Here is a 15,337-nt window from a genome sequence, read left to right as displayed (position 1 = left end):
AAGTATTTTCTTTTATATTAATGCTGTCAGTGACTTTTGGCTACATTTAAAATGCTGTTTTAAAAATAATAAGAAGTGAACTTCATGATTAACATTGAAATTTTTATCTGATTTTCAAAATCTGCTGATCTCTCAAAGAAATGAATTTGTTAAGAAGAATTTGTTGTGAAATAAATGTTTTTGGATTTCCTAAAGATTAAGGGCATACAGGTCAAATTCATAGGATAAAAAAATTACTTGTTTTAAATCATGAAAATAATTAAATTTAATTTGCTTTTGGCTGGTTAGGAAATGGTTACCCTCAAATAATGGATGTACTGTAGAAACAGAACTTTTCTTTGAGATAAAATTTCATTTATTTTTGATCTAAAATGATTTAGTGGGAATTTGATTCATTGTTTCAAAAGTAGCTATATTCAAAATATAGCAATAATATAAAAATTTTTGGGATTTAATTTTGTTGATAAAATTTGTTGACAATGAAGTTAATGAAATTTAATCCTCAACGAATATTTCTTCTTTTACAGAACCTGAAATAGAACATTATTAAATAGTCTTCAAATAAATTAATAACTGATGTAACCAAACATTGAGTGTGCTGATGAGTGTATGAAATATTTAACCAGGAAAAGCTAAAACAATAATTCTATGCACAATCTGGACATCATTAACTTGGATCAGACAAAGGCTTGCTAGTTAACTCTCTTTGGTCTATAAAGTTTTCATCTAAAATCTGATTTGTGACTTTTCTCAGATTATATACATGATGTAAAAACAAATTCTGTAACAATCTTTTCAGTTGAACAAAAACAAGGTATTAATTTCTCAAGTTAATAATACAAGCTGAAAGCATCCTTCTTGTGACATGTAAGTTTATATTTTTTCCTTCATGGTCAGTTTTATGATTTATGATGCCTGAAATATTGTTTAAATTTATCTCTTTGTCCATGTTGTCTAAGTAGTTTGAGTCTGGTGAAAGAAGTGAGTAAGTGTCCCATTAGGCTATTGTCTTAATATCATTTTAATTAAATTAAACCTCATTATCGTATGATTTTACTTTGCAGGATGCAGGCGTACTCTTTGGATGAGACCCTTCCTTCTAACGAGTTGAGTCGAGTTCATGTACCTGGGATGGATCAGGATCATGATGACACGGCAGAGTTTTATCGTTACTACACTCCTCCTTCCTACAATACCCAAGTCTCCACAGACTGCATATTCGATGTACCGGAGGCAGAGGAAACCCTCAAACTATTTCGAAAACCTTTCAAAATTGTAAATCCTGGAAACCACATCACAAAACGAACTCCTGAGTATTCCAGCATTAGCTTCATGCATTGTCGGCACCTACAGGGTTTGGGAAAGCAGTACCTGAATCTACGTGCCATCAAGGAAGAAAGATCCCGATTAGAGTTCCTCCGAGACTGCTTGTTCAGAATCAAAAGTGTCTCTGCATTTGTACAGGACTTAGAACACTTGGTGCAGGCTGAGTACCGTACTTATTACGCCATCATGAGGAATTGTTTGATGGATGCGCCATCCAGTAAGATTTACTGTTTAAATGCTCTATGTGAGGATCTCCGAACTCACGTGGGCCATTGGAATAACATCAAACAATGCTTACACAATAATCGATGGCTACAGCCTATACTTGGAAGACTTTACCTTGACCTAGAGTATGTACGAAAGGTACTCTTTCAGCTTTACAGTGATGCAATCTACTGGATGGAAAAGTTAATTGTTATTGGTTTACAGGTGTTTGCTCATGGAAGCATGGCAACACTAACACAGGAGATTGTGTGGAACATTGCGAGAGGTCTGGAGGACTTTAACAATGTAGCTGCTGGTTTGTCCAAGAGTCGGTACATGAACTCTTCTTATTTTATTCTTGATCACATTCAGTCAGAGATGATGAACCTGACATGTAAGTCGGATCCCCTTGTTACAAACCATCCAGGACATGTCTCCTTTTCTGTGAAATCTATTCCCTTTTCCAAAATTCTCAACATAATAGCTGTTGAACGTGCTAAATATGCTGCCATAGAAACCCACCGCTTTTTCACTGCAAATGAAGACTTTGCTCGGATCCTGTATTCAGGAAAACTACCAAATTATGTTTGGAATGATGAAGTGCAGTACCCTGGTCACATATCCCACCACCTGGACACGTCAGACTACCACACCGCCAGTGGAAGCATGACCTCTATCAGTGGGGCTATCCTCAAGGTCGGCTCGGTCCGAGCCCCCGATCTCACTCCTTATGAACCTCCACTAAATGAGTTTGCTCGTCTAGAAAATGAGTTTGCTGAAAACTTTTTACTCATTGTGTGCAATTCAACCAACCTACTCAGGAAAAGTGAAAGTCACTCCAAAAATAAACATAAATCAAGTAAATCTCCCAAGAGTCCCACCGCTAAGCCCCCCAAAGGACAGGACACACCTGTCCTGTCTCGCTCAGATTCTAAGCGTAAGACTGTCTCCTGGGGTGATAGTGCAGACAGCTCTATACGTTCACAACTAACCAGTCGATACATGGACGTTTTATGGAAATTCTTTGGATCAGCTTTAGAACAGTGTTTCTATGAACCTGTTTGGGGTTGTCGTGGAAACCAGATCATAGGAGACCTCGGGAGTGTGGTTCTCAGTGGTGCTACCGTGGTAACCGTTATCAGAAATATGATGGAGCATGTTTGTCTCAAAGGTACTTGAAATGTGCATTAGGTCTGAAATATGGTTCCAAGTTTTAATTTGCATAACAGTGTAGCCATGATAGCTTTGGAAGATGTTGTTTGTGTTATATTTATATTTTACTAAATGTCTGTAATTTGATATAATCCAGAGCTTAACATTAACAAATATTTCCACTTGTCCATCAGACAAGTTGCCAACAAATTTACTCGTCCGAATTCATTGTTGTCCAACTCTAAACAGATATATCAAGAAATTTTTAGAACATTATTTTCAAGTCAAAGTTTCATACATGTGATAAGTCAAAGACCACAAAACTGTACAGGAGCCATAAAAAAACTGGAATTTGGGTGAAAAAACTGTACACTGCTTATCAAAAAACGGTACAAAAAAATGGTATAAAATATCGCTTAAATTCTGGTGAAATTCCATCGTAATCATTGTAATAAACATAGTATATTTTATACCTACGAAGATCTGGGTCAGATTCACATATATTAAGACTAAAGTCATGTATATCAACTTTTGAAGTTGGCTTTATTTTTTTCAATCAAGTTAGGTATACGAAACATTAACAGTAATTAAGTGCCCCTTAAAAAATAAAGCTACCTAAAGGGATATTTGATACGGATTTATAGCAAGATAATTATCCCAATTGGCAGTTCACACCTTCGCACGCGATGGTTTGTGTACACTACACAATTATCAGAAGGTCAAGTGTCAAACACAGGTGACGTTTTTCAGTGTCTCACGAGCGAGAATGAGAGGAAAATGGCGGCATTTAGCGAGAAATTCAAAATACTGTACAAATTTTCATATTCCGTGAATTTTGGTGTCCCGCCGGTACACGATGAATGGGCTCAAAAAACTGTACATTTTGCGTACAGCCTGTACATATCACATGTATGAAGTTTTATGAATAATATAACATATTTATAATGATTTCTTTTATCACGAAAGTAAGAATATATTTTGGTGATAAAATACAGTAGCACTGTATGTAACCTTTTGAGTCTCTATTGCCCTCATTTATTAATAAATATGGGAGAGAGTCCTTCAGATTGCAATGTTTTGAATTTCATGTTTGCAAGTTAAAAAAATGTTCGACTGTGGGGATTTTTTTCCACAATATTTCAAAATGGAAAAAAAATGATTGGACAAGTGTATCTGGAGAGGGAAGTGTCTTATCACAAAATGAAATGGACACGGACATTCAAACAAACGTTAACGATGAGCTCCAATTTAATCAATGCTAAATAGTTTAATCATACACAATTGTTGCATTTGCAAAATCCAGCTCTTTGCCAAAGTGACAAAATTTATTCTGAATTGCCACTTTGCATGGGCATTAATTATTTATTATAGTAATTAGCTCTAGTCTAACTGTGGTAGTGCTCTTTTGAGGGCAAATTAATGACTTTCGGCAAAGTTTTTGTTGGCAGATAAGTAAATGACATTTCTGTTTAGTGTTAAGTTATACATCACCAAACTATATCAGTATGCGCTGCAAAAGAGCAGAACTATAGTTATTTCTTATAGTTAGTATTTTTTGGATATTGCATACATTTGTTGAGGTTCTAATTTACATTTTTGATTATACTGAATGTTACATGATGATAGACATTCTACGTGTTGATGCACACACATAATCATGATAATGCCCCGGGTAACTTTTACTGATGTTTATTTCCTAGATATGTTTCCATCCAATGCTGTACCCCCAGTTCTGGGCGTGGCTAGGAAACTCCACGCTCAAACCGCACTGCAGTCCTGGGATATATGTAAGTTATCTTTAATATATATAGCTTTTTTAACAGCGTACTGAATTTACTTTGGTATTTTGTGCTTGGATATTGTTTTAGAAATGAAAGGCACAGGTTCAGTTTGATGCCTCAGCCTTAATCAAATATGTAACTTGTTCTGTTCTTAAGAAATATTAAATATGCACAGAATACATCAGTATCCTAAAAGAGTGACCATCTGTCTGTCTGCTCAACTCTGTATATGGTGTAATATATTGAGTATTTCACAAAATTTATAAATTTAATTAGGTAAAGAATAAATAAGGAAAATATCTATCTTCTTTAGCATGTTCATGATGTTTAGGGCCACTCTTTCCAAAGCAAAGGTCAAAAGTTAATTTTTTTGTTTTCAGTGATGTGCGAGGCCCTGGGGTGTCAGATGTCAGACAAATGTTACCCGTGTTTACTCGCCAGCGGGGATCACAGCACTAAGACTGGGATGTTACTCAGAGACACATATCAGCCTCTATTTAGTCTTCTTCAGGAAAACCTCAAAGATATCCAGGAGTCTGGGAAAGGTACGGCAAAGCTTGGGAATGAAAACGTTTAGATGTAAATATTTTAGAAAAGACTAGTTAAAATTGTTAATCATTGATTAGTTAAGAAGTGAAGATACTGTTCATCATTTGTATAGTCCTGGTATGGTTTCCAAATTTTGAAAAACACAATTTGGACAAAATATTATTTTCTTTGGCAGAGGTTTGGAATATATATAGTTTTCTGTAAATTTACAACCAGCCTTCTGACTTTCAATAGATGGCAGTTTGTTGCTCCCTAAGCAGGATTTGGACCTCCCCCATGTGACAGGAATTATTTGTCGTCTGCTTACAAACTGTCAGGCAGCACATAGTTGGTGTGTCCACAAATCTCACAGCTTCCTGTCCTCATGGGCTGTCGGCAACTTCCTTTTGGTCACCCAGACAGATCTCAAGGTATCGGCTAATAGATCACCCATATCTCAAGGTGTCTTCAGCTTAAAAAATATGTAGTCTAACAGTGTTTGAAATAAATGTGCGCCCGACCGCCCATGACGCACAAATTTTGCCGCGGGCTAACAGATTTGCACGTATCAACACCCGGCTGGACTTGTTCAATTTCCTATCAATTGAAATTCATTAATTTGATTAATCTCTCCCAAATCAACTAATGGTATTGGTAGCAAAGTGTTACAAGCAAAAATGTAGAATTCATCAGCCTAATAATTCGAGATCGAAGTTTTGATGATCTGACCCTCGTTCACATTATTGCAAAAAACAAATTTATAAAAGACAATTATTTTCTCGGGCCAGTAGATTTTTGGTAGGGCTGACAACTTTCACTAGCAGTCTATCTAAATTTACGGTGAGTTTCAAACACTGAGTCTAATGGTGACTTGTTTAAGATGGCTATTTTGGTACATACTGTAAAAGCAGAGATTAAGTTGGGGATTAAATTTCATTTATTTCTTTGTTAATAATTATCAGCAAAATTAAATCCCACACGAAATTTTTTATGTCTATATATTGAATAGCGTAACTTTCAAAACAACAAATTTTAATGCCCACGAAACCTTTTTAGATGACATTTCAACTACATTTTATCCTCACGAAAATTTGTACTTCTACAGTAATGTCAACATGCCAGAAAGTCCTTATTTTTTCCTTTTTTTAATAGTAATAAGCTGTAAATTATTTATAGAGAGAAACTACCACCTAAATTCATCAAGGTCAAAGATATTTTAGATTTTGCATTCTCTATTGAGTATCAACTGTGGTTGTTTATGTATTCCTTTTATTAAGCCAGAAACATCTATAGTATGAAATGACCTCTTTAACTTATCATGGTCATGAGAACAAATCTCTAGATTTTGCTGACTGTATTTATTAGAGTACCGGTAACTGTTTGTTATAGATCTTAGCAGATGAAACAAAGAAGGCCCTGCACAATGCTCATCTCTTCAGCTCCAAGAACCTCAGTAAATCCCGCATCAGTGACCAACAGATGGGAGAGTACCTGTCAGAGGTCACCAAACAGATGTCAGAGGTCAACTTACAGCTACAGGTCAGTCAATGCTGATTGGTTTATAATCTTAATTGTCAAAGGTCACCAAACAGATGTCAGAGGTCAACTTACAGCTACAGGTCAGTCAGTGCTGATTGGTTTATAATCTTAATTGTCAAAGGTCACCAAACAGATGTCAGAGGTCAACTTACAGCTACAGGTCAGTCAATGCTGATTGGTTTATAATCTTACTGGAGGCATTCATTTCAAAACAAAGGTTAAAATGTAAAATTATTTAGATAAAGTTTAATAAGCTGTAAGTTATAGATAAGGAAGGATGTGATTGATTGGTCTCTATGTAAATGTGCTTACCATTTGGATGTAATCTGAGAATGCTTTTTGCATTGTCTGAGTAATTATCTCTCATATACATGTATATGCTGATACTTTTACTAAATATGTTATATAATTCCAGTCGCCAATGAGCACTTATTCCTGATTGCTTTTTTGTAATACTATTCACTTTTGTAAGTTCATAAGTTCTAACTGGGCAGTATAAACATATTTTCAGCATAGAGACCAAAAAACATTATCTAATTGACTTGTCTTTTGAATAACTTGAGATGATTTTTTCCTTGTTTTTAAAAATGAAACTAATGTGTGATGTACAGTGTATATAAATTATTGTTACATGTTTGTAACCAATGTATGATATAAATAATACTCATGTCTTGATTTTCTTAGTCCCTTTCTGGAGCTGCTATGAAGGTTTTCTCTGAAAACTGTGGTAAGCTGTCAGCTGATTACTTCAGCAGTGAGATGCCACAGGGAAAAGCCTGGCGTAAAAAAGCAGGTATGTTTAATTCTAAGTCACTCCATACTGACATACTAGAAGACTAGTACACCTCTCTTCATTGTTAGCTTTGACTGGTCATTTACCAGTGTGAACAGCTTGTGTGATAGAAAAGTGTCTCATGTCCATCCATCTCTAATTTGTTTTCCAAATGCCATACCTTCTATATATGGTCTGAATTGAATAAAACTAGTGGACTACAATAAGATTTCATTATTTTTTATAATACAGTGTTAAATTTGTTGAACAGTGTTGCCATGGTTACAAAAACTAGAAGAATACATGAATTTTTTTTCAAAGTTCCTCTTACAGATTTGGTCTAATTTTGATAAATCTACAAAAGTAGACTACATTATGATACTTAATTTTTATTTAATGAATACAAATGTAAAGTAATTATGTTATTATAGATATTTCTTGCATGCAACAAAAGTTGTTTTATAGCAACAGGTAAAATGGTTTCCCCCCTAATTAACTCTCCTCTTCCAGTAACAATTAAAATGAAGGCCTATGTTTATCTTTAGGTTGTGACTGTTTTAGTTGCGGAGAGTCGATCAGTAAGCTGATTTGTTTTCAATCCATTGTTGAGTTTTCCTCTGTTAAAGCAGTTAACTTTCTCAGTTTGTTGATGTTATAAAATTTATTCCACTCAATTCACCTATATTCTGCTCAAATTCTCCCAAGAATCTGATGTTAACTTTACACTCTCATGAATTTGGACTTTAGTTTATGACTTTTGGGGTTATAGCTGAAGTAATGTTTCTCTAAAAGTATGGTATAAATCAGGGAGTTGTTGTTTTCTTGGACCATAATTTATATATACAATAAAAATACTCCAGAGGCTTTAGGGAAAAGCAAATTACTAGTACAGTAGAAAATAGGTGGCACGCCGGTCTTAATAAACTTGATACCTCTTAACTCCTAATCGCTGTAATTACAGTTAAACTTGTCTAATCCGGCGACCAGTGGTTCCAAAATTTTTGGCCGGATTAGGCAACATCCGGATTGGAGAAAATTGAACCGTTATAGCAAGTTAAAAATTACATAGATATAAACAAAGAGTGGTAAATAAATACTTGATCAAATGTGTCATTTTTTACGTTTCACTTGAAAAAATCGTCTATTTCCGTTTGTTTTGAACTCTGTTTGTTCTTCAGAATTTTCATTTCTGTTTAAGTTTTTTATTCAGTATCGAAATATAATATCTCTTGGTCATTTATCAAATTTGAAAATTGTTAAATGTTTTAAATACACTCAAAAACCTTACCGTAGCTGTAAATATTATTTTGTTAGGGACAGATTCCTAATTAATTTCTTTCTTTTAAAATTAATATGTTTGAATATTTAGACACTGTATTTGTTAATTTCATATGTTATACATGTAATCATGGTAATGAATATTGAACCAAAATCTTCTGTTGCTTAGGTCGTTGTAAACTAGCAACACAAAGGAAAGTAATTCGAATTGCACATCGTGCACGCAAAACGAAAGTAGAAAAGTCTCCAAGTTTTTCTACAGACATGCTACACGCAACCATAAATATACTCATTCTTTTGCGAGTTTCCTCGCCTTACTTGAGCCATTAATAATTTTTTTTATCACGTTTGTTAAAATCTAAACTGTCGATACATTAACGGGACAATAATTACCCCACACTAGACTTCTCTAATGACCAGCGGGCACAGGTATAAATAAGTGGCCGGATTAGAGGAGATAATTTGTACTAATTATGAGCAGTAAGTTCTTTAAATAGCGGCCGGTTTACAGAATAGGCAAGATCCGGACTGCACAACATTTATTAAACATAAATTATAAAGAAAATTCAAGGGACTAAAATATTACGCCGGACTGAACAACATGCCGGAATGCACAACATCCGGATTCAACAAGTTTTACTGTATAATCCTTTTGTCACTACACTATACTGGTCATTCTATGTGGAAATTGTGTCTATTCCCTAAATTTTATCAATACTTGCACATCTGTAAGTACAGATTAAATTCAAGTTTCCTGAGATCACCCTCTATATGGAGCTACTGAAAGGGCACTTGGATTTTGAATTTATGTTATCTATTTTTATATGTGAGTTTAAAATGGGAATTTATTTAAATCTATTTTTTAGACCTGCCAAAGGAGCATAACCTGTACATTGAGCATGCTCTGGAGACGATCCTGGAACCAGTCATTGATGGTGTCAGTAAACTTAAACAGACGGCACAACTAAGTGTCGTGTCACAAGCCGTCACGGCGTTCTGTGAGGCATGGAAAAACAACATCCTCAAAAATAAAATCAAATTCAGGTCTGACATCATTTACTTCTTACAGGGATATACCTTCAGTCATACGACAAGATATCTGAGCAAGATATTTATTAAATGAATTTTTGAGAAACAGTCATTTCACTCTCTTCATTTGTCAGTCCCAAATTGTCTCTTTTCTGTATATTAGCCTCATTGATCCTGAAACTAATTAAAGAATAGGAACCACAATTCATTGCATTTTATAGAAATTTGTCTCCTGAAAATAAATATGATGTCTAAACTATCAAATTATCACTCATGTCAATCTGTTTAAACTTCGTATCTTTGTAATGCTCTGAAAATGTTGATAGTCATTATCCAAGACTATTTTGGAACATCAGAAAGATCTGATCTTAATCAAATTGTCAATCATGTTAACTATTGCCATCAAAGAGTAAAATACATTCTAAGTTGTTATCCTGATTTTGACATTTTTCCAGCTATGTTGGAGCTTATCAGCTGGGTGTAGACATCGGTTACATGAGGTCATGGCTAGGAGAGTACATCACTAACCCGGAGGTCAGACAAAGTGTCCTTGACCTTAGTGTCTTTAAATACCTGAGTGGAGCCGTTATGATCCTGAAGAAGCAGCCATTCCGGAGGGGAGGATCTAAATTCCGTGAGCCCTGCTCTATGGAAGACCTCAGTAAGTCATAGCATACTGTTGAGAGTAGATTTTGTCTGTTTGTAACATTTAATATTTAAGCAGAAATTTTAAATATAACGATTTTTGAAACATAGTTTATAACAGGGGTACATGTACATTGTATTAGAGTTACAGAGGCACAAGTATCATTTCTTCCTGTTTTCCTTAATGAACATTAATACCTCAATCATGCTGCCCTGTTCTCATGCTTTCATATTAAGCAATTTTATCAAAGCAGTATACTGGTAAAATTCCCTAGTATTTTGAAAACTTTAAAGAGAACCAGATTGCACATACAGTTGATTTCATCACACCATTGTAATCATGAAGCCCTCTTTTGAACTACATGTACATGTATAGTGAAGAAACATTGATGCAAGCATCAAAATTTAGACAGCAAAAACAAGTTTCTGTAAAATGATTGTATGCATTCAAACATGTATGTGGATATTTGAACATATGTTTATATTGATTTCAAACATATCCAAATATTGATGAAATAAAGATTCGGAAGTACAAATTGACCGTTGATTAATGCTTTGTCAATTGTAAACCCTTAATACAGTAAAACATGCTTATAACAGTGCCTGGGATGGATGATTTTGCTTCATTATAAGATCCATTAAGTTAACAGTATTTTATAAAGTCACAGGGAATGAAAATCACTTCGCTATTAATGTCAATCCATTATAAGTGTGTTTCCTATAAGAAGCATGTTTTACTGTATACATAAATAATTTAATTCTGATTGTAATGTGCCATTTGATTGGATAAAAAATTTACTTTATGTTGTATAAATTGGGTTGCCTACATCACAATGACTTCGGTCAAAAACGTATCGATCCGCCTGATGCTACATTTAAATTTTATACAATTTGAAGTCATTTTTTAAGGGCAATCATCTTTTTTCTTAAACTAAATGAATGAAAATTAAATTATAAGGAATGAATTTAATAGCTACCCAATTTATACGGTATAAAGTGGGTTGGGGCAGTTTACGCTTTATAAATGGCGAAGCAGTTTATAAAAATGCGTAAACTGTTCCAACCCACTTTATACCGTATAAATTGGGTAGCTATTAAATTCATTTCTTAATTGTAACATTGAAACTGATTTTGATCCAACTACATTCTACACAGACCAAGCAGATAGTGGTAAGAGTTTGTAGTTTACACGAGTGAGAAGTTTGAAGACTCTAGCTAGATAGAGCTACTTATATCAATTGTTTCTAGATTTGCTCACAGTAAACATCTACCCTGTCCCTGCTTTAAATGTTTTAAAATTAAGAGCATTTCTGCAAGAGTCTCAAATATTGTGCAGTTGTGTGTGAACTTATTTATTCTCTATGCTCTCTGCATCACCTTCACACTTTATGTTAATATGTTCTCATATCTCCTAAGTTGTAAATGAAAGTAAACAGTAGCCTTTAGATGCTTGTGTACTCTGTGTTAACTCTTCTGTGATCTATTTTTAGGTTGTAATGGACATGCTGACCTAGAGAGTGTGAAGGTCGAGAGAAACATCTCTCGTTCTGTAGACACTGATCTTCCACCTCCGGTTGACGAGTCAGACATCGAGTTTGTGAACAACGTAGGTGAGTGGCTGTCTCTCCGAGTCCAGGGTGGATCTCGAGCGTGGAAATTGTCCTGTTTGAACTCCGTAGAGGCGGTCGACTAGAGAAGAGAAGATGTGGAGGATTCTCTACAGGAAGATGAGCCTTGTTCTCAGACTAGAGAAAGAAGTGGAGGATTTTATAGAGGAAATATTCCATGACATGTGACTAGGAGCAGACATTCCCTGTTTGGCAACACAACATTGAAATGTTTTAATAAGATATTTAGTGTTGTGAAAAGAGGCCATATGCATGAAGAAGATATACTGGTATATTATATCATAGTACTTGAAGTAGTGCTGAATTTTTATTGATTAAGTGCTAAATTTTGTTAGACATTTTATGAATTACTGTAAACCAACTTTTGTTCGTGTGCAAGAAATATTCGCGAGTTTAGTGACCTACTGAAACTTGCGAATATTAATCGCTGCAGACCATTTAGTTTGCTTTGTATTTAGAGAGAATTTTTCCTCAGTTGCAAAAATTAATCGTCGCGGAATGATTTCAAACTGACGAATCAGGAATAAAAGATGACGTGAATAATAGTTGGTTAACAGTATTGTCTGAATCGGAGAGTTTTTAAGACTGTTTGGTTTATCCAAAGGGTTTATTCAATATTTTTATTTTCTCCAAATTTCCCATATTTTGTATCTTTAACTAGCCTGTAGTTGATAAATAATAAAAAGGACTGTTAATAGATACTCAGTAGAACTAATATTTGTACTTCATATCTGAAAACCATTACATTTTTCTATAATTAACAATGAATAACAAATTTGTTGAGTACACATGTACTCGTAAAACAGGAATATTAACAAGAGCTGAGGTTATGGTTGGCTTAGTTATTCTATACAAGACTATCACTACAGTACTCATTATATATGTTATATAAAGATAGTCTAAATCCAGGTCCCATAGAGAAGGCAGTGAGGAAATTTTACTATCAGATTTAAATACCTGACATTATACTCTATTTCAAAGCATTATCTGTACTATGAAACAGGGGTAAGAGATTTTTATGTGAAGGACGTTGAATTGTGTTTCTGTATAATGTTATACATTTTCCTTAAAAGAAATCAAAAGTAAATAAAGCCATTGTCTTGTCTTTTGCCCTCTCAGGAAATTTTAGAAATGGCACTTTTTTGTACCGAATGTTTTGATCACACAATTATATACAGATCTTGTGTATGTATCCTATCCTGTTATTTGTCACATTATTAATTTATTTGCAGTCCCTGGACAGAAGCTATGTTTTGCTGTGTAGAGGTCATTTATCAGATGTAGTTTATATCATTTAATTTATTGTTTATGACAGAAAATATTGGTTTGAACTTGAAAACGAAACACATGCCAAACCTTTTTTCACATTTAGTCGTGTAAGCCTCACTTGACTGTTAATTCACTTCTGAAATAGTGGTGCTATGGCATTTTGTGTGTAGATGCAGGTCACTTTGGTATAAACTGTTTTTGTGTACACTGATCTTTAAGTCATATGTGCTATTGTTAAGAAGTTTAAAGGGTTTTTATCACGTCTCAAAATTTTTTGATATGACAAAGTTTGCAAGCTATTAAAATCATATATTTAAAAATCTTTGCTAGAAAATTAATATTTTTGATGTTTCAGCGATTCAAAGTTTGAATTTCTCATTATGCATATTTTGATCGCCGATGTTACACGCCATTGCTCTGACGTCATAGATGTCAATCCTGGTCAAGCGAAGTACTTATTGTGTATACAAAAGGGCTCATTTGATGTGTCTATTAAACCTGTTAGAAAATAATTAAGCGATAATTGGATAATTGACAGCTAGTAAGGTATAATTTATGGCGTTAGGATACACAAATTTGCACAAGAAAGGTTTTCGGAAGAATGTTTTCCCCACATTTCCTGGACTGTTCGAGAGATGAAAGGGGGGCCTTTTTCTGCAAGTCGCTTATGCCGATCGATCAGGAATTATTTTTTCTGTCCTATAAAACATTTTAAGGAAAGATACCGTTAAAAAAATAATAAATGACAAACATGCATTTTTTAAAAGTCGCACAGAATCTAGAATGGAATGTTGTGAACTTCGTAATGGCGTACTGCGCCATTGAAGAAGTGTCATTTCTAGTACATGATATTCACTGCTAGAACAGATAGAAGATATACAGGATTTATTTATATATAATTAATTAAAATAATAATGAAGGAGAATTTAAAATTCCCATATTTATAAATGTTTACGAAGTTAAACTCTAGTAATTCGTTCTATTTAGTCGAAGTCCCAAGTTGTCAACAGCTTCGTCTTCAATGACCTCTCCAATTGTCGGCATATTTTCTGATTATTTCTCTCTGCTAGACGTTCATACACAAAAGATTGACCGTCCATAACCAAAGGAATATAGTCGATGTCAAAATTTCAACCGGGCATATTGGGTTTTCTATTTATTTAGCGTAAAAATCTATTCGATATATTTTTTCTTACGATAGGCTTTACCAGTTCTATTGACCATTGACACCTATGACGTTTCAGTACCACGTGACCCCTATCTAATTAGTGGAGATTTTTGTTCCGAGGACCCTATATTACGGGCGTTTTATCGTCTAATTACGGCTTTTTTCAACATTATTTCATAATTAAACGATAATTATGTGTTTCAAGAATATAATAGCGTTTCATTTTTAAGAAATTTAGATACTTGATAAAAACCCTTTAATGAGTGGACATTTATCCCATAACTTTAATATTCAATGCTCATATTATCTTCAGATTTGTTCTGGGGAATGTTTTTTTTACATGAAACTGTTCTACACTGACTTTGCATGTTATGTTGTTTAAACTGAGATGCTTTGTTTATAAATTTCTACTAAGTAGATTTAGATTTAGTTCAGGTTTTACTCTGTATACTGTAAACCACCTATTATTTATGACAACTTTTTTTTTTTGCGATCAGTAAGTTATAAATCTATCCACAACAACTACTTTTTGCAACCGAGGAAATTTTCTACATAAATATACCTTGCAATAAATAATTCACAGCAAGAAATGTTTGCTAGTAAAGCAAGGTCACGAAATACTTGGATATTTCATGCACATAAATGAAAGTTGGTTTACAGTCATGATAAATGTAAAGATAGCCTAAAATCAGCATAGAATCGTATAGTACTTCTCTGTAAATGTAGGTTATTTTTATTGAGTGTTTTGATTTAGTTATGACTATTTTTTATTATGATGTGAGAAGTAACTTGTATTTCAAGAAAGTAGTTTTACAAGAGTCAGCTAATTCAGCTGTAGTATCATACCATACGTGTTAGACTAAGAGGGAAATTCAGACCTCAAAAATGGTAGCATTGCACGTGGTGTTTTACATTTCAATTTTGAGATGTAAATATACAAAAGGATTAAAGTTTTAATTAGGGATATACTTCTGTGGGGGTATGTTAAGATTTCTCTCTGTGTACACTAGCAGTACTG

The 15,337-nt window shown here is 34.0% G+C and overlaps 1 protein-coding gene across 2 annotated transcripts in view; it reads left to right on the top strand.

Annotated features, from left to right (window-relative positions):
• The window catches only part of LOC133194406 (uncharacterized), a 114,057-nt gene that overhangs the window by 681 nt on the left and 98,039 nt on the right, over positions 1-15,337 (top strand). Inside the window, exons 2-10 of one of the 2 annotated variants that reach the window (XR_009722080.1) lie at positions 1,065-2,701; positions 4,383-4,469; positions 4,844-5,008; positions 5,247-5,422; positions 6,381-6,530; positions 7,215-7,323; positions 9,447-9,624; positions 10,065-10,270; positions 11,745-12,011. Coding sequence is in view for 1 of the 2 variants with exons in the window: in XM_061330371.1 (XP_061186355.1) it covers positions 1,066-2,701; positions 4,383-4,469; positions 4,844-5,008; positions 5,247-5,422; positions 6,381-6,530; positions 7,215-7,323; positions 9,447-9,624; positions 10,065-10,270; positions 11,745-11,947 (2,910 nt within the window). In the remaining variant the exon portion in view is untranslated. Of the gene's footprint in view, positions 1-1,064; positions 2,702-4,382; positions 4,470-4,843; positions 5,009-5,246; positions 5,423-6,380; positions 6,531-7,214; positions 7,324-9,446; positions 9,625-10,064; positions 10,271-11,744; positions 12,252-15,337 lie in introns of those variants that run through there. The other variant, XM_061330371.1, reaches the window with a different exon arrangement.

Source organism: Saccostrea echinata, unplaced genomic scaffold, assembly GCF_033153115.1.
Source record: "Saccostrea echinata isolate AGI-Se365-2 ecotype Australia unplaced genomic scaffold, CSIRO_AGI_Sech_v1 ptg000001l, whole genome shotgun sequence".
NCBI classification, from domain to species: domain Eukaryota; kingdom Metazoa; phylum Mollusca; class Bivalvia; order Ostreida; family Ostreidae; genus Saccostrea; species Saccostrea echinata.
The sequence above is the reverse complement of the archived record's forward strand: the minus strand, read 5'-3'. Positions and strand labels throughout refer to the sequence as shown.